Source organism: Limanda limanda, chromosome 23 (assembly GCF_963576545.1).
Source record: "Limanda limanda chromosome 23, fLimLim1.1, whole genome shotgun sequence".
Lineage (NCBI taxonomy): Eukaryota > Metazoa > Chordata > Actinopteri > Pleuronectiformes > Pleuronectidae > Limanda > Limanda limanda.
This window is the reverse complement of record NC_083658.1, coordinates 8,744,871-8,766,630: the sequence shown is the minus strand read 5'-3', so window position 1 is coordinate 8,766,630 and position 21,760 is coordinate 8,744,871. Positions and strand designations below refer to the sequence as shown.

The following is a 21,760-nucleotide window of genomic DNA, read 5'->3' as shown; positions in this document are numbered from 1 at the left end:
GAAACTAAGGTAGAGCCTCTTGCATCCATTCAGTATTTTTGTAGTTTTTGCATTTGTTTGTTTTTGCCTTAATAATGTGGATCAATCTGTGTACACGACCTGTAGAATATATTCTCTGAATACAACACAACACAAATATACATTATACTGCGAAGTACCTGTAGTTGTGAATGATGCACGTTGTGGTTCTGTCATCTCCAGTTGTGTGGTGTTTTTCTCCCTTCTGTCATGAATGGAGGCGGCCAGCAGGGGCGCTAGTTGCCAATGCGCCTCCTTGTCCTACCCGCAATCAAAAACCTGAAGATAGAACCACGTGTGGTGTGCGCATGCGCAGTGCATGTTATTGTTGCATCCGGCTTCTGTTATGGTAAGAAAACACAGAAACACTGTTTACTCCTTTTGCTACAATCAAGAGATTAAGTTGCACAGCGAGCAAGGTTATCAATGACATTTATAATGAACTAAAGTGTGTTAAGATGGATATATACATGTTATTGTAAATCTATACTTTACTTCAGCAACTTTATGTCACTCTGGCTTAATTTTGCACATAAATTTAGTGCAACCTGTGTTTTTAGATGCTCAGGAAACGGTGCATGTTTAATCTTGCTGGTGTGTTGAGTTGCAATCAAATCTCAAACCCTGTTTTTCCAGGTGAGCCTCTCAGATGGAGTCAGTGTGTGAGCAGCTTGGTGGAGCTCATGATGAGGAGGGAGAGGAGGAGGGGGGTAGAGCCATGCTGTGGTCCCTCCAGGAGGCGCTGGAGAGGCAGACCCTGCAGATAGGAGCGTCGGCCTGCGGCGCCACGGCCGTGGTGGACGTGCTGAGGGCCCTGGGCGTGGACGTGGCCCCCGAGGAGGCCGATCGCTGTGTGCGAACTCGCCTGAGGAGGAACGAGTCGCCGCTGCCCGACTACCTGCTGTCCCGGAGCCAAGCAGGTACATGTCCCGGATGATACACTGCTACCAAACCTGCACCCGAGGGCCTCACTCCCAAAACATCATGTCCTCACCTGTGTCAGGTTAAACCTGCATGAACACGTTCAGCAAAGTGAGTTCAAATGTGTATATGGTGGCTCCATTTTTTTAAATTAAATATAAAACTGTGCTTTTATCTATCAAACCAAATTTGGCTTATTTTGTTGCACAGATACATTTTCATTCAGAAAGTAAATTGTGACGAGCAACAAAACGTCACGATGATTTCTCAATAACCCACATGTTCTCATCTGAAACTCTAATTATATGTAAAATCTTTATATAGAACTGGGAAAATAGTTCATGTGCATGAATCACCCTTAAACATCTTCGTCCTGATGCAGTTTATTATCAAATCGCTTAATTTAGCAGGTAAGAAGATTATAATGTTGCTTTATTTCACCACTACAATGGCAGATATTAAGCGATAAACACTTGTCTGGAGCTCTAACTCCCAACAGATTGACCCGTGACGCATCAGGTAATAAATTATGAATACGTAAAGGTTGACCCTGTACTGACGCATATTTTAACCGGGCTCCACGGGCAGTCATATTTCAGGGTTCACAGATACCGGTTGTGACCTCAACCCGCAGCGCCGAATGAGGCTGCGTCACAACTTGAACCCGTGATCGCTGCTTCCTTCCTTTCAGCCTGACAGCCGGTTGCACTGCCAAGCGGGCCGTTTCAAACACGACCCTCTTGACTGAGACAATGAGTTTATTTCCCCTCGGAGGAAAGAAGCTCTAATTAACTTTTCCCAGCTCCACAGTTTTTACACTTGACATCTCGGGTGTGTAACTCAAGCCCTCGTCCTACACGTGAGGCTCTGAGTGGAAAGAAGCATGTATATTCATTAGGGTTGCAAAATTCCGGGAATATTCAAACTTGGAAACTTTCCATGGGAATTAACAGGAATATACGGGAATTAATGGGAATTAACGGGAATAAACTGGAAATGTTGTGGGTAATTTATACTAACTGTATTTACCTTGTCATATACAGACATATAAACATTTTATTTTGTCATAGGCTGATTTGAGCCCTGAGGAAACTTTGGGCACTTGACTATATGCTTCTGCATCGTTGTGTCATTCTTAACATAGGTCTTTGCACAGTATGTGCAAATGTACACAGTCTTTCCTTCTACATTGGATGGGGTGAAATGTCCCCACACATGAAATAGTGCACGTGGCATTGTTCTGTAGAATAAGATGAAAAAAAGTTTGTAAAAAGACAGTAATGCAATGCCAGAGATATAAAAAGTTAGCCAAACAATTGGAATCGTCTGTGAAAATATTTTACAATTGATGGATAAATGAATGGAAATAGGCTAGATGAACAGATGAACAATCCTCAATCAGCATGCTAATATATTTTCCCCAGTAATATCATCGAAACTTCCCTGACTAGTCCTGCACACTACAGCAGGCCTCAATCAGCCCTGCTGTAGTGTGAAGGATGCTGGGAGTTATCTGTGCATGTGATGGAAAAATGCACAGTGGAGGGTTGAAATTCAACGTGCAGCGCGTGCTGCATTCCATACATCTTTAAAATAGATTTTGGATGATGTTTTTATTGCTAAGCGTTTAATTTGCCTATTTTTTTTTTTTTTTTTTCAAAATTCCCCAAATTCCCGAGCTTAACTTCCCATGGAAAGTTTCCGGAAATTTACCAGAAACGTTCCACCCCTTTGCAACCCAAATATTCATTTATCATATAAAAGTCCTGTGTTTCTCTAATGATAATACAGGTGATAGAAACAGTCAATGTTTCCTTTCAGGTGCGACTCACGCTCAGCTTATCGCGGGAGCAGAGGAGGCCAGTAAAGGTGAAGTGATGGGTCGCTTCTTCCACCTTCACCCTCGCCGGCAGGTGAAGCTGGTCCCTTGGCTTGCCCGCTGGATCCGGAAGGGTGCTGTTCCCGTGGCGACCATGAACATGCAGCTGTCTGTGCCCGAGGGGGAGGAGGTGCCCGACGCCTGGCACCACCAGCTCATATTCGGGGTCGCACCCAACGGCGTATTCATGACGAATCCTTTAGATGTAGGTGAGTAACGGGAAGGAAGCAACTCTCGTCCCTATGGCGTCGATGTGTTCTCATCCATCCCGGTGTGACAACTCTCTTCTAGTGAGCGAGGACGAGGTGCACCAGCGACTCTGCAGTGAATCAGTGCTGCTGATTCGTCGAGAAGACGTCCTGCAGCGATTAAAGCCTGATTCCTGTATGTCGGGTTTCTCAGAGAGCCAGTCTGACCCGCGATGGAAAGACCTGGATGTTGAAGGTAACTCATTTGTGAATGATTTCAGTTCGTTTTTAGCTTGTAAAAACATTTCCCTTATTTGTCTCCCTCTTTTCTGCCGACTAGGTCAGGTGACTCAGATGGTCAGAGAAGAGGAACAGGAGCAGGAGCGCCCCCTGTTGACGCACATCACGATCCCTGCAGCGTACGGCTCGGGCGTCACGCTCTTTGCCCTGCGACAGTCTGGAGTCGGACAAGAACTCCTGAACGCCCCCGAACTCCCTCTGCTGTAACCGCACCGGCACATGTTGACTTAAGACCTGAAACCTAACCAGTTTTTTTAATATGAATTGAGAAATAAAACTGATACTGTGACATTTTGTGAAGCAGAAACTGACGAGTGAGTAATTATCATGTACATTTTCATCACTGTTGTATTTTTCTGTTCCTGCATTAAGGTGTAGAAACCTCTCGAGTTGCGTTAAGTTTCCAGGATAAAATCTTTTATCTGATCCGTTTAGAAATCGCATCCATTTTTTACAACAGGGATTCTGTTTAATTCAGAGTTATTACAACAATATCTAGTATCTGATTCACGTTGTTTATCTGCAGCTCACTGCTGTTGCTGCTTATCTCGGCCAAGACACACTTCATAAAGATATTTTTAATCTCGGTGGCTTAAAAAAACACATGGTGAAAATAAAATGATAAAGAGCCAGGCATCATCACTTGTTTTCTTTTTATTCCTGACACATTTGAGAATCAGCTGCTATTAGACAAAGGTTACAGGAATAAATAATCGGATTAGGATTAAACACACGGTTGAATGTTGTCAGTACAAGGGATAAAAAATCACTGGTGGAAAATAAGATGTACTCAAGCTTTGTATTTAAGTGCAGTGTTGAGTTAACTGCACTTGACCTGAGTGTTCACATTTTATGCTCCAATAAATACTTTTTTAATATTTTACTCCAATTAATGTACCCTTATAGTTACACTTTTTAGAATAAGACTATAAACATCAGACTAGCAAAAGTAACTGTGTATTCCTACATATAGGATATATATCTTTTTCCCTTGACATGCTGTTGATTCTGATAATTGTGTTTTTATGTGGATCTTGATCAGTTTGCTCAACTTCATGGATCCACACAGAATCTAAATGATAGGAAACATTTTCCATGAAAGAAAAAAACAAGTTAAAGATAAAGATCAGAAAATAATCAAATATTTTAACGAACGTGCAAAAGTCGACAGGAGAAATAAAAATGAGTGAGAAGTAAAAGGAGAAATAAACAAAGCTTTAGAATAACAAGTTTAACATTTAAATTCAGCAGATTTCTCTTGAAGAAATAAACATGATGAATAAAATCTTTTATCTCTAACTGCTCTGATCCAGCGTCACAGAGACATTCACAGGTAACAGCTTCATGTGATCTCTCATGTGAAAGAATGGAAACATCTTTTGAGTGAAAGTGTCTGTGAAGGTGTGAATGTGTTTGTTAGTATCGAGATCCGAGAACGACAGTTCTCCTCTGTTCCAGTCCAGTTTCACTCTGATCCTCTTGATCTTCTGCACAGAGAGAACAGATGATGTTGATGGTGACCATGCTGAGTATTCACCTTCATAGAACCATACACCCCATGATCCAGACAGTATGTCTCCTTTCCTCTGGACAGGCTCTGCTCTCACACCCAGTAACCAGTAAATACTGTCTCCAACCAGGACGTCCCAGCTGTGAGTCCCTGAGTTAAAACCCTCAGACCCCAGGACTGAGAAGAAATGATCAAACCTCTCTGGATTGTCAGGAAGCTTCTGTTTCTCTACTCCTCTCAAACTGGTCAGATCTTCAGACAGGGCGAGTACTGGATGTGCAGAGTTTGGGTCCAGAACCACAGGACTGTAGGAGACCATGTCCTTCATCTTGTTCCAGATGTTGAAGCTCAAGTTGCCCAGATGTTTGGCCTTGTCTATCAGAGCTCCTGACGCCAGCTGTGGGTCATCCAGCAGGGGGCGCTGCTGGACTCGTTCCACTGCAGCCTTGTAGTTGAGCAGGATCGAGACGTCTTCAGCTCTCAGCTCGTCCTCTGTGGTTCTGATTGAGTCTGAAAGAGCTGTTATGTCTCTGCTCAGAGCCTCAATCTTCTCCTTCATCATTCGACTCTTCTGCTCCTCTTCCTCCCTCAGTGCAGCCATCCTGGCCGCCTCTTCCTCCTCCAGAAACTTATGAAGGTTTTTAAACTGCTCCTTGATCTGCCTCTCTGTGTGTCGGGCCTGGAGCTTAATGTGTTCTGCTGTTTGTTCAAACTCTGCTTTAACACGTTCCAAACACTGTAACTTCTTCTTCAAGGGCTCCAGAGTTTCCTGAAGCTGCTTCTTGGGTTGTTGTGCAGCTTCATCGATGGGTCTAAATCTGTGGTCGGCGTGTTTTTCTGAATCTCGGCAGACGAGACACACTGGCTCCTGATGGTCCAGACAGAAGAGTCTGAGCTTCTCTGAGTGCAGACTGCAGAGAATATGTGAAGACCTCTGATCTCTCTCCTGTAAGAAGGCCTCACACAGGTTCTTTATCACCAGGCTAACAGGTGGTTCTGACCTTGAAGATCTTCTCTTACAAAGTGGACACAGTTTTACTTCTTTGCCTTTCCACCAGGTCTTCACACAGACTTTACAGAAGCTGTGACTACATGACAGAATGACAGGATCTATGAAGACATCACGGCAGACTGGACAGCAGAGATCCTCTTCTAATCTGGAAGCCATTGAGTCTCCAGGTGAAGCTGAAAACAGACAGTCAGTCAGTCACAGTTCCAAGAACTTCACTGAGGTTCACTTTCAATCTGAGTCTAGATGTTTGTTAAACTCACGGTAAGTATGTGGAGCGTCGGCAGGTTGTAGTTTCACTCTTCTGTCCTGTAGCTGGACTCACTCAAGACATTTCGTCTAGTTTGGTTTAGTTTGGTTTGGAAGGTGAATGTGATCGTCTGGTTTTCAGCCTGCGTCTCTTCGGGGAGGAACAGATGTCACCTAGTGTCTCAGGTGTGTCAGGACTCCATTGTAATAAAGTTCAAGAAAATTAGAGCCTTTGATTTGACATCTGGTTGAAAGTAATTTGGCGGCAACAAACTCACACAGACAAGAGACTTGGTTGTTATATAGCTGCTTGAATATGATCAGTATCTGCTCAGTGATCAAAATTCAGATGTAGATCTGCTAGCTTGAAAGTGAAAGTAAAATATTAACAGGAAGTGCAGGGGGAGGAGTCTGTGACGTGACTGCAGAGCTGAAGTTTCATTAAAGAGACAGATGCAAAGTGCAAACAAATGGACACAAGTTCAGAAAATGAAAAGAGGGTTTTTAAAATTCAAATCAGCTCAAGTTTGCCTATTAATTTGTGTGTGAGTGCAGTAAAAAGTATGACATCATCAAATGATTTTACATTTTGTTGTGATTATTATACCTCAAGTGTGACAGCATTATATGGTGTGTGACTTTGGGCTTTCAATAAATCAGAAACATATTGAATCTTAATATTAAAAAATAACTTTAGTTTTTACATATAATTTAAAAGAAATGTGTAACATATATAGCTTATGAAAAACAGGCAGAACATGTTATTTACACGGACGTTAATTGGAGGAAAGTTACTTGATCATGTCTGTTTGTTTTCGGGAAACACCCGATTTCCCCACTATTGACTCCAACTCCCATGATCCTCTCTGCCGGTGCATCCAGAGGAGGGAGACGAAGAAGAAGAAGAAGAATCTCCCCCAAAAAACCTCTCCGCAGCAAAATAAAGGTGAGAAACCGAAAATCAACTGTGATCAGCAACTTATTTGACACTTTTAACGACACTTCGCACTTGTTGCGTAACTTTACGTTGCGATTCTCGAAGCGTTTACGAGGCACATCACTGCGATATTGAATCCACGTGGTGTGTGTGGCGTGTGGCTTGTGTGTTGTGTGCATAGTGTGTGTGTTTGTGTGTGTCAGTCCCAGGCTGCGAGCAGAGCACACACACTCCTGTCACTGTTGTCCTGAACTGGGCTCCGGCTATTTCCTGCTTGCTACTTATAGTCAACGCGCACAGGTGAGTGTCTATGTTCATGTTTTCACTTGTTTCAGTCGCACAGTGTTTTACATTCACTTGATTTGCTTGCAGTGGAAACGCATTGGCTTTAGTGGGAAGTGATCTGGGATAATGAAAGAGGCTGCATCAGGCATTAGACCCAGCCGGTCATGTTCCATTGCAGAACAGTGCATGCATTTTACCACATTATCAACCAAACCTTCTTTATTATTATTATATATACTGTTGCTGCCATTATTACTATATACTGCTATTATATTTGTATAATTACTATAATATATAAATATATATTATGTTATATTATATACTATATATACTGTACTATTTTTATATACTGTCTAACAATAACATTACCATCATATCATCAGTACTATTACCATCATCTTGCCACTGCACCTTATCTACCCATTTATCTTGTGTTTCTGTTTTTTATTCTTTCTTCCTCAATATTTTTTATTTTATTCTATTGTATTGTATTTTATTATATTCAAATATACCGGCTGCTATGACGACTTAATTTCCCTTCGGGGATGAATAAAGTAATCTATCTATCTATCTATCTATCTATCTATCTATCTATCTATCTATCTATCTATCTATCTATCTATCTATCTATCTATCTATCTATCTATCTATCTATCTATCTATGTATCTATCTATCTATATGTAGATACCTTTCAAACAAATTGTGAGTTAACCAAAGAAAAGTCTGTTCAATCATTCATATTTTAATTTTATCCTCAGTGCAGGGCAGTGATGTGCAGCATGGTGGGAGAATATAAAGTCAAAAGTACTATAAAGGCATTTTAAAGTCATTAATCATGGTAAAAGAGGCAACACTTTATATAAATGTGCAGTTTTCTCTCAGGGCTCCTTCAGACTCATGTGCTCTCTGACACGTGAGTCACATGAGCCCGAGTGATTTCAATCAAAAGCGGTGATTTGGCTAATTGTGGATCGTGTGCGACCACTGTGCAACACTCAGCCTTTTGTGCTCTTATCTGATCCCGGCTCTTCTTCCCAGGGACCTTTCAGACTGTGTGACACTCAGAACCCTTTTAAAGTAAATCTCGCAATTGCACAACCTTCGGAACTCAAGTCACAGGTTTCAGGTCAACGCAGATTGGGATGGTTTGAACCCTGACCCTGTTTGAGTAAGGGGGGTTTAGAACGTTCACAGGATTCATTGCGGATTCTTTTTTGCTGTTTTTATTTAAGATTTTCTACATTTGTCGCACTCGAAGATGTAATACTTGTTTTAAAACCACATTTAGGGGTAAAATTTAGTTTGGGAAAGGCAGAACATTACATGAGCCTTATTCAAGTGATGAGATTACATTGATTCCAAACGTGTGTCATGAGGATAACTGTGAATTCACACTGTGTGACGGTGCGTATCATGTTTTACTTTTTTATTAAAAAGAACCATTTTATTTCCTGTGTTAAATCCTCTCAAATATAATCAATTATTAAATGACAAACATTGTAGCTGCCTGTAATAACCACGGCTAAATGAGAAAAGGCGTCTGCAAGTAATAAATGAAATATCGTCTTTGCAGAAAATTGGTTTAAGAGGCTCAGAGGAACCGAGCTGCCGAGGCTCCGGCGGATGGTTTACTGTATCTCCACCTGATAATGGTTTTGTTTTTCCATGCAAATGAGCCGGCGTGTTCAGCCCCTCCGTGCTCGGTGACCACGCCATTTAATTGTTGACTTGTGTTCTTGTTCTAGTTGATTGGATCCTTGTTAGTGTGGCGTTACAAGATAATATACGACCCCGGGCCTCGGTAAAGGTCAGCGCTTCCTCGCGGCTCAGCAAACTCCTTTCGTTATAGGTCAGGCCTTTGCATGCAATTAAATGGCTGCTTTGCGAACACGCTTGGAGGCGGATGGAGAAGCGTCGGCCGCTCCTGAGGAAATAACCATGAAGGCGTGTGAGGTTTCAGCTTAATGCAACACGCCGGGATCTCTCTTCATTTCTCCCCCAGGTGCCATGGCAGAGCGGGTGCTGTTGGTCGGCAGCGGAGGACGGGAGCACGCGCTGGCCTGGAAGTTGGCCCAGTCGCCACAGATCCAGCAGGTCCTGGTTGCCCCGGGTAACGCAGGCACCGCCAACTGTGGGAAGATCCGCAACTCTGGTAAATACAAACACTCGGGAGAAACGGGCGAATTCCGGAATTGTTTTATCACCGTCTTTACACGTTGTGATAAGCATCGTGTGTTTGGTGCTTCTGCTCTTAACCCTGAAGCGGTGGTGGTAATAATTATAATACTAACAAAGAAAAAAGTGTGAATGACCCAGAAACTGTTGCTTCCTGTGATTTTCCTCCACGCAGAGGTATCGGTGAGCAACCACTCCATCTTGGCTCAGTTCTGCAAGGATCATCATGTGGGCCTGGTGGTGGTCGGGCCTGAGGTGCCGCTGGCTGCAGGTAAGTGAAGTCCTCGGATAGTATTTAACACAAACTTACATTTCCCAGCCTTTCAAGCAGATAGAGAGATGAAGTCAAAACATTTGCTCACTTAAACTTTTGGCTTTCATTGTTAAACTTTGGAAAAAAAAATGTATAACCAACAAAGACGGCTAACTCTACTGCTGGAGACGATGTGGAATGGTTGGCGACCACTCACAAATATTTTGGGATTGTCCAATGATGCTTGCTTTTTGGAAGGCGATAAAGAGCGAGATAGATAAAGTTTTGGGAATTAATATACTATTCACCCCAACTCCTGAAGGCATGTACACAAGAGACCAAGAGCACTTGTTACATATATTCTTGATAACTGCTAGACAAATGGTAATAATAAAATGGTTGAATCCACAGCCATTTACAGTGGCACAGTGGAAACAGAAGCTGAGGGAGGTGTATGGAATGGAGGCTTTAACTGCTCAATTACAATTAAGGTCTGATGTTTTTGTGAGGAGGTGGCTACCTATTGCAGGATACCTCTCTAACTGAGGGGAATCCTGTGGTACGATTGAATGTCTTAACTGTCCATTTATTTATTTACTTATTTATTATTTTTCACTAATCAGTCTGTCATATATAATTTGTGATGTTGTCAAGGAATGTTTGTGTTTCTCTTCAATAAAGTTCTACAAAAAAAAAAAAGACAGCTAACTCGCAGAGATCCCCTCCTGCTTACTCGTCTTAAAACACGTCACTTACCACATGGGTCTGAATACGTTTACACATATCACGTAGGCTCTTAATAGGCTATTGCTCTTTCAGGTATCGTCGATGACCTGACGGCAGCAGGAGTGCCGTGTTTCGGCCCCTCTGCAAAAGCCGCTCAGTTGGAGGCCAGCAAGAGCTTTTCCAAGGCGTTCATGGAGCGCCACGGCATCCCCACGGCCCGTTACGGCTCCTTCACCGACCCCCAGGAGGCCTGCAACTACATCCGCACGTCAGTACAGCAGACAAGTGTGTCTGTGCCCACGTCCCGAGTCTAGAGACATATATATAGACATGTGTTTGTGTTGAATGCAAACTATGAGACAACGTCACTGTTTTCAGTTTTGACTTCCTGCAGGAAGCTTGTTGAGTTCTGGTTTTAGGAGCCATTAACCACACGGAAAATTGTGTTCTGATAGAAAATGAAATGTTGACGGAATTGTTTTATTCTCAAAGTTAATGATCTCAGAAGTGATGGCTGTTTTTCGTAGTGCCCTTGAAGAAGCAACAGAAGAGACAGAGTTGTCACTTTTCACTGAAAGTCATCTCCTTGGTCATATTAACCATCTTGGGCAGAACAACAGCTGCCACCCTCATCCACACGCATCCACAGCGGTGTGCTCTGCAGATGCTAAACGGTCCACAGAAGACATTTTGGGTTTTATATCGGCAGTACAGCATCTGCTCCAGATGTGTGTCCCGTGGAAATGATTCTCTCTGCACGTTACTGAGCTGGTCTCGTTGTTTGCCGTCTCCAGTGCCGACTTTCCTGCGCTGGTGGTGAAGGCCAGCGGCCTGGCAGCCGGGAAGGGAGTCATCGTGGCCACAGACCAGGAGGAGGCCTGTCAGGCTGTGATGGACATCATGAAGGTACCTGACCCCGACAGACAATATGTAGCTAAACCTCATACTGAAGTCTAAGAATTAATAATCTCATAAAGGCTTAATTTACGATGAGTCACGTCGCATATTCCCATTTGACTGCTGCCTTTTGAACAGCCCTGCTTGGACAGTGATGAATAGAGTGGACAGTGATAATTCCCTTGTATGTTTCTGTGCTTTTACTTTATTTAGAGCTGATGTAGTTGTTAATATACTTGATAATTCCACAAAAATCTGTCTGTACGTAGAACGCATATCTGTTATTTTATTTTTTGACCTTATCTGACTTGACCTAGACATTCGTCGAATCACAACTTCTTAGGCAATTTTTCTACAGAGTAAAAGCACATCTTTCCATTTGTTGCTGTAGTGTTTTATTCTGTGTGGAGTTACAGAGCTTTTATCTTGAAAAGTTGTGAACTTGGGTCTGAAGATTGTGTCGTAAGAAGCTCTGGACTCAACATCCAGCACACGGAAGATAAAGCGTAGAACTGTTTGAGTAGGATTCATTTATGAAGAGGAATAATTCTGACATAGTTCTGGAGCATTACCACAGGCCAACAGCACAACCCAGGTTTAGAGCAGACGCTTGTTTTATTGGAACAATGGATCAGAGCAGCATGTGAAAGTTGTCTCTCTGACAGGACAAAGCCTTTGGAGCTGCAGGGGACACGGTGGTGGTGGAGGAGCTCCTGGAGGGAGAGGAAGTGTCTGTGAGTAAAAACGGTTAAACTGAAATTCACAACTTATTTACACAAGTTTGATCTGAAGGGGAAATTGACAGGAGGTTTCCCTTGCTCCTTCAGTGTCTGTGTTTCAGCGACGGCTCCTCGGTGTCGCCGATGCCTCCGGCGCAGGATCACAAGCGGCTGCAGGACGGGGACCTGGGGCCCAACACAGGCGGCATGGGGGCCTACTGCCCCACCCCTCAGGTACTGTGCTGACATTTGACAGTGAGCAAGGTTGTAAAAACTTAACGATGCCAAAGAGAATGTGAAGGTGGATTTAATGCATCTGGCTCCTGTGCAGGTGAGTCAGGAGCTGCTGCAGCAGATCAGAGAGACGGTCCTTCAGAGGACGGTGGACAAGATGAAGGAGGAGGGAGCTCCTTACGTGGGTGAGTGCTCTGTCCCTTACATGTGTTGTCCTTGTAGCCGTGAGTTTATAGTCTCTCTGTTGTTCTGAGTTGTCAATTTGAGGAGCTGTGTCTCAAATAAACAACTTTTTTTCCATCCCTGTGTCACAGTATTGTGTTTCTGGTCATTTTGCATCTTTGTGTGGTTGTTTTGTGTCCTTGTTGCTGTTCTTTTTCCCTCTTTGTCGTCTCAGTGTGACTGTTTCTTGTCTTTTTTGGCCTCTGCTCTTCTTTTACATGTCTCACTGTTGGTTTTGTGTCTCACTTTGTGGATATTTTTGCATTTTTATTTCACTGCCTTGTGTGTGTGTGTGTGTCCGTGTGTCCATTGTTGTTTTGCCGAAGTGTCCTTTTGCCGAAGTGTCCTTGGCAAGATACTGAACCCCTAAATGGCCCCTCATAAATGTTGAGTGTACTAAAAATGTAAGTCGCTTTGGACAAAAGCGTCAGCTAAATGACATGTAATGTAATGTAATAGTTTCAGATGAATGACACACAGCCTCATTCTCTGATGTTTTTTCCAGGTGTGCTGTACGCAGGGCTGATGTTGACCAAGCAGGGCCCGAAGCTGCTCGAGTACAACTGTCGCTTCGGAGATCCTGAGTGTCAGGTACAAGTCGCCCCTAACCCATCGATGCACAAGAAACCTATTTGACTGTCAACTCATTCGATTTTATTTTTTTTAAGGTGCTGATGCCCCTGCTGAAGAGCGACCTGTACGAAGTGATAATGAACACCATGAAAGGCACACTGGCTGCCAACCCCCCCGTGTGGCAGCAAGGCAGCTCTGCTGTCACGGTTGTCATGGCCAGCCCCGGTTACCCTGGCTCCTACAAGAAAGGAGTCGAGATCACAGGTTTGCACGACACTGCAGCAGCAAAGCCTGTGTGGGCTAAATGTCAAGAGTATATTGAGTAGGGATGGGGGGGGAAATCGATTCAGTTACAAATCGCGATTCTTGTGAATGACGATTTTAAATCGCCATGCTGCCTCCCAAATCGATTTTTTTTAAATAATTATAATTATTATTATTTTTATTTTTTTTTTTTTAAACCAAACATAGTTATTGGTTTATACGGGTGGGGGCAGCAACATCAACCCAGAGCATGTTGACCAGCTCTTGTTTTTTGCACAAGAATCTAAACATACCCAAGCACTAGCTTTGCATCGCCTACATGCAAACAACAATAGCCTACTTTTTGTTTATTTCAAAGTTTATATTTTAAGTAAACTTTTATTCATTCTATTTAATTTACCTTTTATTTATTGTTTAAAAGTAGCCTAAGTGGCATACATTTCTTAATCTGTCAGTTTGTGTGCAGTTGACAGGGGCTATACAATAATAGGGAACATTTTTTTTTATTTTCTCTATTGGCTGCCCGGCAGTCATTAAGTTAATGTTAATATTTGAAATAAAACTTGGAAAACTCTAAGTGAATTTGACTGTGTTGTATTTGAAGGTATGAGTCAACATTTTTCCATGGTCCAGTATTTAAAAAAAAAATAACCAAAAGAAATCCCAGGAAATCGTAATATCGAATCGCAATACATATCGTATCGCCACCTAAGTATCGTGATAGTATCGTATCGGGAGGTCCCTGCCGATTCCCTTCCCTAATAGTGAGATATGAAAAATATTACACTATAGTAAGATGGCGTCTGAAAACTGATAAACTCATAAAAAATAATAAAATCTTTAATCGCTTTAATCTGGTCCTTTAGGCCTCTCCCAGGTTCAGGACAACGGGCTGCAGGTCTTCCACGCCGGCACCGCCCTGAAGGAAGGAGGCGTGGTGTCCAGCGGTGGGCGGGTCCTGACTGTCACGGCGGTCAGTTCCTCCCTGGAAGCGGCGTTGCGTTCCGCCAACCAGGGCGTGGCTGCCATCGGCTTCCCGGGTGCGGTCTACCGCCGCGACATCGGCCACCGGGCCATCGCTCACCTGAACCAATCCAGGTGTGTGTGAGTGTGGCGCACGCCAAACATACACACTTCAACTGAAACATTCCCTTTTTTTATATTTTGTGTTTGTTATTCTCCAGCTCCACTGTAAATCCTATAGAACCGATTGAATAATAAACATCAGTGTACATGTACTTGTGTCCTAGTTTTTTTTTTTTAATCACAACATAAATAATTTTGTAAATTAGCTTATATCATTTATCTTTTATCATATTCATGTGTGTGGTATTCTCCACAACCAGAAATTCCCCTCTGAGTTAAAAAAAAAATCAGATTTGAATCCTCTTCCACGAGACCTAGTTCAGATTAAGACCTGAAGCCGGTGGGAATAAAAAATCTGTGTCTCTGACAGAGGTCTGACCTATAAGGAGAGCGGAGTGGACATCGCCGCCGGTAACAAGCTGGTGGAGCTGATCAAACCTCTGGCTAAAGCTACGTCTCGCTCTGGTAACTTCAGTGTCATGTAAAAAAAAAAAGACACTTAACACAGACAGAAGATGTTTTCACACAGTAAAATCATTCATTACACATGGTACGAATCAGTTTGAATGTAAGAGGCAGTAACTGTAACTTGTATTTTCCATCAGGCTGTAATGCAGAACTGGGAGGCTTCGCTGGTCTCTTTGACCTGAAGGCTGCAGGGTTTGTGGACCCCGTCCTGGTGTCTGGGACGGACGGCGTCGGGACCAAGCTCAAGGTGGGACAGGAGTGTTTTCCCTCCACGCAGGCTCTGCTGTCATTTCTCGATATGTGACTGTCGCCGCTAAGACCTGGAACAAATGAGAATCTAATGAAAGTGCTGAAAAGCTCGGCTCGGCCCAAATTGGCTTTGGTAATTTCCACACGGGCTATAACGAGTAACCATTGAAAATAGGATCCAGATTTGGCTGCGTGGTAATGGAGCAGCGGGGGAGACGCGCTTATCTGGAGACACATTCAAAGGCTCAGACTCTGGCTTCTTAAATAAAATCCTTGAAGAGGAATACAAATTTATTTAAAGTGTGAAAGATCCAGGATTATTTCATGGATGCTCGAAGCAGATTGAGCTCATTGTCGGCGAGTCTGGAGATTAAATTACAATCCTCAGTGGGTTGGATTTGTCAAGGTGCCAAAACTTCCAAAAAGCGGTGATTTTAAAGACAGTTTTTTTGTGTGGTTCTCCATCAGATTGCCCAGGCGTGCGGGCAGCACGGCGGCCTGGGTCAGGACCTGGTCGCCATGTGCGTGAACGACGTGCTCGCCGTGGGCGCCGAGCCGCTCTTCTTCCTGGACTACTTCTCCTGCGGCAGGCTGGACGTGGACGTGGCCGCCGCGGTGGTCGGCGGCATCGCCAAGGCCTGCGAGATGGCGGGCTGCGCTTTGCTGGGTGAGACGAGTGACAGTGCAATGACTAGGGTTGCAAAATTCCGGGAATATTCAAAGTTGGAAACTTTGCATGGGAATTAACGGAAATATACGGGAATAAACGTGAATAATTTATACTAACTGTATTTACCTTGTCATATACAGACATAAATATAAACATTTTGTTTTGTCATAAGCTGATTTGAGCCCTGAGGAAACTTTGGGCACTTGACTATATGCTTCTGCATCGTTGTGTCATTCTTAACATAGGTCTTTGCACAGTATTGTAAATGTACACAGCCTTTCCTTCTACATTGGATGGGGTGAAATGCCTCCACACATGAGATAGTGCACGTGGCATTGTTCTGTAGAATAAGATGAGAAAAAAGTTTGTAAAAAAACAATAATGTAATGCCAGAGATATAATTAGTTAGCAAAACAATTGGAATCGTCTGTGAAAATATTTTATAATTGATGGATAAATGAATGGAAATAGGCTAGATGAACAGATGAACAATCCTCAATCAGCATGCTAATATATTTTCCCAGTAATATCATCGAAACTTACCTGACTGGTCCTGCACACTACAGCAGGCCTCAATAGCCCTGCTGTAGAGTGAAGGATGCTGGGAGTTATCTGTGCATGTGATGGAAGAATGCACAGTGGAGGGTTGAAATTCAACGTGCAGCCTGTGCTGCATTCCATACATCTTTAAAATAGAGTTTTGAATGATGTTTTTATTGCTCAGCGTTTCATTTGTGTAGTTTTTTTTTTTTTTTCAAAATTCCCGAGCTTAACTTCCATAGAAAGTTTCCGGAAATTTACCGGAAACTTTCCGGAAACTTTCCGCCCCTTTGCAACCCTAGCAATGACTGAATGTTAAATATTAGCTATGCTAATGAGATCTGTGTTTCCAAAAATGTCCTTGTCCAGGGGGTGAGACGGCCGAGATGCCGGGCGTCTACGCTCCCGGCGAGTACGACCTGGCCGGGTTCTGCGTGGGAGCAGTGGAGCGCGGCGCCCTGTTGCCCAGGCTGGGAGACATTGCCGAGGGGGACCTGCTGCTGGGAGTGGCGTCCTCCGGCGTCCACAGCAACGGTTTCAGCCTGGTCCGCAAAGTCCTGGAGCGGGCCGGCCTCAGCTACAGCTCCCCCGCCCCGTTCTGCGGCCCTGGACAGACCGTCGGTACGTTTGACTTTCATTTTTCACCCCAGATACAAACACTTGAATCCCGACCCACACTTGAACTGCTCTGTCGCCTCCAGGTGAGGTTCTGCTCACGCCGACGAAGATCTACAGTCGCCTGCTGCTGCCCATCCTCCGCAGCGGCGCCGTGAAGGCCTACGCCCACATCACAGGGGGGGGGCTGCTGGAGAACATCCCTCGGGTGCTGCCCCAGGAGCTGGCGGTCGATTTAGGTACACGTCCCCTTCATCTGCATCCTAAGCATAAAAAAGTGTTGACATCAACAGGGTGGAGAGCTGCATTAGCAGAGGAAAACAGGAAGAAAGTTTCTAGTATAAATGATTCTCGTTGAATGACCTTTGTTCAAGAGTAAACATGAATAAACTTTCCCTGAGGTCCCTCTCTGCTCCCTCATTAATATTCCCACGTCGTCTCTGTGTGTGATTCAGACGCGTCTCAGTGGGACATCCCCCCCGTGTTCTCCTGGCTCCACAGGGAGGGCGGCCTGAGCGACGACGAGATGGCCCGCACCTTCAACTGCGGCCTGGGCGCCGTGCTGGTGGTCGCCCCGCCGGACGCTCCGGGGGTCCTGGAGCAGCTGCAGGCCCACGAGGACGCCTGGATCGTGGGCTCACTGGCTCACAAGCTGCCTGGTCAGCCACTGAAACCTGGATAGAGTTGTGAAGTGAACAAGGAATCATCCAAGAATCGTTGGTGAAAATGGAAGTTTTGTTGTGTGTGTTGATGTAGGGGCAGAAGCTGTGGTGGTGCGTAACCTGAGCAACAGCCTGCTGAAGGCGGGGTCAGCCGGAGACTCGGGGGTCGAGCAAAATAATGGTTGTCACGGCAGCGACGGCACACCACGCAAAAGGACGAGAGTCGCTGTTCTCATCTCTGGCACAGGTGTGTTCTTTATTCATCTGGAAGTAAGAGTTGCAGCTGGACTCTCTCAACTCTGAGTGGTTTTTGGTTCAAATCAAACAAAGAATTTGATGAGTGTTTGCTCTGTAGATGGATTTAGTTCCCACTTGATATTTTCCTCATGTTTTGTCTAAAAGATGCTTCCTCTGTGTCCCAGGCACCAACCTCCAGGCCCTGATCGAGCAGGCCAGGCGTCCGTCCAGCTCGGCCGAGATTGTGGTCGTCATCTCCAACCGGCCGGGCGTCCAGGGCCTGAAGAGGGCGTCGCTCGCTGGAATCCAGACACGAGTAACGCAGATATTTATGAGAATAATAAAAAACAAAATTCAGTGATACAATGAGGATATTAAGTTTTTGTGTTTGTCCTTTATACAGGTGGTGGACCACAAAATGTACGGGAGCCGGGCAGAGTTTGACGGCACCATCGACCGCGTGCTGGAGGAGTTCAGGGTGGAGCTGGTGTGTCTCGCTGGATTCATGAGGATCCTCACGGGAACCTTTGTCAAGAAATGGAACGGTGTGCAGATGGCATCAGGTCGACGGAGCTTTTCTGACATTTAATTCCAAAGTCAAGTTGAACAGCTTTTGTTTCTGTTGCAGGGAAACTGCTGAACATCCATCCATCCCTGCTGCCGTCATTCAAGGGCGTGAACGCCCAGAAGCAGGCGCTGCAGGCCGGCGTGCGGGTGACCGGCTGCACGGTTCACTTCGTGGCAGTAAGTGGACAAAATAATATCTGAGAAGTTGCTGTCCTCTTTGAATTAGATAAACAGCTGTTGTCTTGACAGGAAGAGGTGGACGCCGGCGCCATCATCGCGCAGGAGGCCGTGCCCGTGCTGAGCGGCGACACCGAGGAGGCGCTGTGCGACCGGATCCGGGAGGCGGAGCACCGCGCCTTCCCCGCCGCCCTGGAGCTGGTGGCCAGCGGCGCCGTCACGCTCGGCGAGGACGGCCACAGCGTGTGGAAGACCAGCCCACAGAGTTAAAGACCAGACGTCAAACTCAACTTTATCCATTCCTGTCATTAACACAATTAAACGGTTTGCTTGTGTAACACTAAAACTTTATTGTACAAAACAAGTGGGAAAGGAATAGAAAATGTTTCCCTCCACTTCAAACTGTCCTTTGCATCATCGGGTCCAGTTAGGATGAAAGTAGCATTTCAACTTCTAGTGTAAAGAAGCATCGTACTTGAAAATGAAAATGACATTCCAATATTATCTTTTAAGAAATGTTACGATTGTAATAATGCCTGCACTGGAATTAGCTTGTACTGCTTGTAGTGAATTCTTGTCCGTCATTATTAAAATGTCTGTTACAGTGTTGCATACAGTTGTCATGTCAGCATGTTTACAGCAGAAGCTCCTCCCACTCGGTCTGAATCTAAACGATTGTCCCCGTAAAATCCAAGAGTCTTAATCCGTCCAGTCTCTTCTTTGACAGCTCAGAATTCCTCGTCTCACGTTTGTCTCCTGTGGAAGCGAAGCACTGACAGCCTCTCGTTTCCAGCTCTCGTGGACAAGCAGGACTCTCCCTCCAGGCCACGTTTCCCCAGGAAGCGGATGATGTCCTCTGTTGACAAAGAGGGAGACGTGTCAAATCATCCTTCCTCGTAATCAAAATCGCTTCCGACATTGAAAACTCACCTGGATCGTTCTCGGCGATGGTGATGAGGTAAAACAACCCTGTGGTGGACAGCAGCTCCGTCACCAGGGGGAGGAATCTGTCCGTGACTTCCCGTCCTCGCGTCCCACCTGCCCAGGCGGCCTCGATACCTCTGCTCCCCACCTGAGGAGGACCCAAGAACAAGCTTCCACTGTTAAAACGCTCCCCATCTTCCACCTGTCCAGAAGCTGCTGGCCTGAAGCCACACCTCCTCTGATGGCGTCACCACGTAGGGAGGGTTGAAGAGGAGGACGTCCACTTGGCCACGCAGCCGGGGGAGAAGACACTCCACCTGAAGAGAGGAAAACATTTCAATAAGCATGGTGGTTCATTTCAAATCTGTGCATGTGCATGTGCAAGCCTCACCAGGTCTGTGATGACAGGTTGGAGTGACACACTGTTGCAGGAGGCTGTCTTCTCTGTGCACTGCGCAGCTGCAGGATTCACATCAGTGCAACTGATAGATAGATAGATTGATTACTTTATTCATCCCCGAAGGGAAATTAAGTCGTCATAGCAGCCGGTATATTTGAATACAATAAAATGAAAAAATATTGAGGTAGAAAGATAAATGGGTAGATAAGGTGCAGTGGCAAGATGATGGTAATAGTACTGATGATATGATGGTAATGTTATTGTTACACAGTATATAAAAATAGTACAGTTTATATAGTATATAACATAATATATATTTATATATGATAGTAATTTTACCAATATAATAGTATATACTAATAATGGCAGCAGCAACAGTATATATAATAGTAAATATTGTAATAATATGTACACATGTATAAATATGTGTATATATACTTATATATACAAAGAATATACAGAGAGTATGATATGATATATAGAAGAGGTATAAATATAAGTATTTGACTATACAATAGACAATAGAACTGGAGGGGGGGGGAGACAAACACAGACGATCACACTGTGCTAATGCATGAGTGTGTTTCACTGTAGATGGGATCTGAGCTCACATGTGTAACGCTGAGGGTCCGACCACCGAGGCCAGGAAGGCGGACACCGCTCCGGAGCCGCTGCCGACCTCCACACACACATCCGGGCTGCAGACAGCGGAGAGACACACACCTGGAGTGAGTGATGGGGCTCACTTCCGGTGGAGTTACAGCGGAACGCGGGTCTGACCTGATCGTCTGCAGCCGCCGGGCGTCCTTCTCCAGCGCGTCCATCAGGAGGAAGGAGTCCTCCGCGGGCTCGTACACGTCCCGGAAGTGTCCCCGTCCCGCATGGGAGGACACGGGAGTGGGGAAGCCGGCGGACATGTCTTCCTTCCCGGCTGCAGCGTTGCTCGCGTCCCCGGCTCGCTCCACCATCCACTGCGTAGATAATTGTACTTAAATGTAAGCGGAGGTTTTGCACAGTGTTGTTGTTTAACGCTTGAGTCAGTTTTACGCACAAAACGTCGCCAGTATTCTTCAAAAACGACGTAAGCTAACGTTTTGCTAGGCGCTTTCAGCTAACGTGTTGTCAATCCACTTCCTCGTAAGCACAACGTCACTGTGACGTGGGTTACCCTCTTCTTCGCTGGTTTATTTTAGCAGCTGTTTATATGTGGTTTTATGAATTAAAATGTGAACTAATCAGTGAAATAAAATGTATTGTGAAACCTGACTCCATAATAACTAATAATTAAAATAGTGTTGACAAAAAAGATTGTAGGTAAAATGTATGTAAAATGGATATAATAGTCTTGTTAGGTTCAATAATATCTGCATGGCTGACAAATAACTAGTTTACAGACAGAGCAAATGAAATGAAATTCTCTCATAAAAAAACTTAAAATGAAACTGAAGCAACATTAAATTAATGTACACGTAATTAAGACCAAAGTCCTGGTGCATATTTCAGAGTTTTGAGGCTATATTCAGATAGATTTAATTCTAGACTTATTAAGACACAGCAGAAACTCTATAAACTCTAAAAACTGATCACAAATCATTTGGAAGAGCTCCAACTGTGTAAGTCCTACATTTCAGCAGCAGATGGCGCTGCAGTCACTTCACCATTTACTTTGCTCTCAAAGACGTGCCTTGTACTTTAGATACAAGTAAACTGAAGTAAATGAGTGAAAAGTCCAAGGTGAGATGTACGTATCAAGCCTCACAAGAGTAGGAATGCTCAGTCCTTTTAGCAGTGTTGCAGGCAGTAGT

The 21,760-nt window shown here is 44.5% G+C and overlaps 4 protein-coding genes across 6 annotated transcripts; 2 read left to right on the top strand and 2 right to left on the bottom strand.

Moving 5' to 3' along the window:
- Positions 1–317: 317 nt before the first annotated feature.
- On the top strand, positions 318–4,140 carry LOC132996808 (uncharacterized). The gene is made up of 5 exons (XM_061067169.1): positions 318–367; positions 655–938; positions 2,761–3,027; positions 3,110–3,262; positions 3,347–4,140. The coding sequence occupies exons 2-5, from the start codon at positions 668–670 to the stop codon at positions 3,511–3,513; spliced, it is 858 nt and encodes a 285-aa protein (XP_060923152.1). The 5' UTR covers positions 318–367; positions 655–667; the 3' UTR covers positions 3,514–4,140.
- A 445-nt stretch (positions 4,141–4,585) lies between these two features.
- On the bottom strand, positions 4,586–6,424 carry LOC132996786 (nuclear factor 7, brain-like). The gene is made up of 2 exons (XM_061067145.1): positions 6,089–6,424; positions 4,586–6,001 (listed from the first exon to the last, which is right to left on the bottom strand). Exon 2 carries the CDS (start codon positions 5,982–5,984, stop codon positions 4,602–4,604), a length of 1,383 nt encoding a protein of 460 aa, XP_060923128.1. The 5' UTR covers positions 5,985–6,001; positions 6,089–6,424; the 3' UTR covers positions 4,586–4,601.
- A 534-nt stretch (positions 6,425–6,958) lies between these two features.
- Positions 6,959–19,243, top strand: gart (phosphoribosylglycinamide formyltransferase). Of its 2 annotated transcripts, none has more exons than XM_061067033.1 (23): positions 6,959–7,020; positions 7,193–7,311; positions 9,300–9,449; positions 9,648–9,743; positions 10,545–10,719; positions 11,246–11,357; positions 12,014–12,082; positions 12,176–12,301; positions 12,399–12,486; positions 13,029–13,114; positions 13,192–13,360; positions 14,227–14,458; positions 14,817–14,911; positions 15,052–15,161; positions 15,632–15,830; positions 16,743–16,994; positions 17,075–17,227; positions 17,444–17,647; positions 17,745–17,897; positions 18,073–18,203; positions 18,291–18,432; positions 18,516–18,631; positions 18,704–19,243. In XM_061067033.1, the coding sequence occupies exons 3-23, from the start codon at positions 9,305–9,307 to the stop codon at positions 18,899–18,901; spliced, it is 3,051 nt and encodes a 1,016-aa protein (XP_060923016.1). In that variant the 5' UTR covers positions 6,959–7,020; positions 7,193–7,311; positions 9,300–9,304; the 3' UTR covers positions 18,902–19,243. The 2 variants fall into 2 exon arrangements, with proteins under 2 accessions (XP_060923016.1, XP_060923015.1); XM_061067032.1 differs by having other exon boundaries at positions 14,227–14,464.
- Positions 18,963–21,094, bottom strand: n6amt1 (N-6 adenine-specific DNA methyltransferase 1). 2 transcript variants are annotated; one of them, XM_061067035.1, is made up of 7 exons: positions 21,007–21,094; positions 20,736–20,926; positions 20,567–20,653; positions 19,947–20,037; positions 19,789–19,872; positions 19,562–19,703; positions 18,963–19,487 (listed from the first exon to the last, which is right to left on the bottom strand). In XM_061067035.1, exons 2-7 carry the CDS (start codon positions 20,921–20,923, stop codon positions 19,375–19,377), a joined length of 705 nt encoding a protein of 234 aa, XP_060923018.1. In that variant the 5' UTR covers positions 20,924–20,926; positions 21,007–21,094; the 3' UTR covers positions 18,963–19,374. The 2 variants fall into 2 exon arrangements, with proteins under 2 accessions (XP_060923018.1, XP_060923017.1); XM_061067034.1 differs by having other exon boundaries at positions 20,736–21,094.
- Positions 21,095–21,760: the final 666 nt, after the last annotated feature.

Bases quoted from the DNA above. Each gene is read 5' to 3' on its own strand.
- LOC132996808 (XM_061067169.1), top strand. From the start codon at position 668: ATGGAGTCAGTGTGTGAGCAGCTTGGTGGAGCTCATGATGAGGAGGGA. The intron at 939-2,760 runs GTACATGTCCCG...GTTTCCTTTCAG, and splicing joins GCTGTCCCGGAGCCAAGCAG to GTGCGACTCACGCTCAGCTT. The intron at 3,028-3,109 runs GTGAGTAACGGG...ACTCTCTTCTAG, and splicing joins GACGAATCCTTTAGATGTAG to TGAGCGAGGACGAGGTGCAC.
- LOC132996786 (XM_061067145.1), bottom strand. From the start codon at position 5,984: ATGGCTTCCAGATTAGAAGAGGATCTCTGCTGTCCAGTCTGCCGTGAT.
- gart (XM_061067032.1), top strand. From the start codon at position 9,305: ATGGCAGAGCGGGTGCTGTTGGTCGGCAGCGGAGGACGGGAGCACGCG. The intron at 11,358-12,013 runs GTACCTGACCCC...TCTCTCTGACAG, and splicing joins CTGTGATGGACATCATGAAG to GACAAAGCCTTTGGAGCTGC. The intron at 12,302-12,398 runs GTACTGTGCTGA...GCTCCTGTGCAG, and splicing joins CCTACTGCCCCACCCCTCAG to GTGAGTCAGGAGCTGCTGCA.
- n6amt1 (XM_061067034.1), bottom strand. From the start codon at position 20,923: ATGGTGGAGCGAGCCGGGGACGCGAGCAACGCTGCAGCCGGGAAGGAA. The intron at 20,654-20,735 runs GTCAGACCCGCG...CGCTGTCTGCAG, and splicing joins CGGCGGCTGCAGACGATCAG to CCCGGATGTGTGTGTGGAGG. The intron at 19,873-19,946 runs GTGAGGCTTGCA...TCCTCTCTTCAG, and splicing joins AACCTGTCATCACAGACCTG to GTGGAGTGTCTTCTCCCCCG.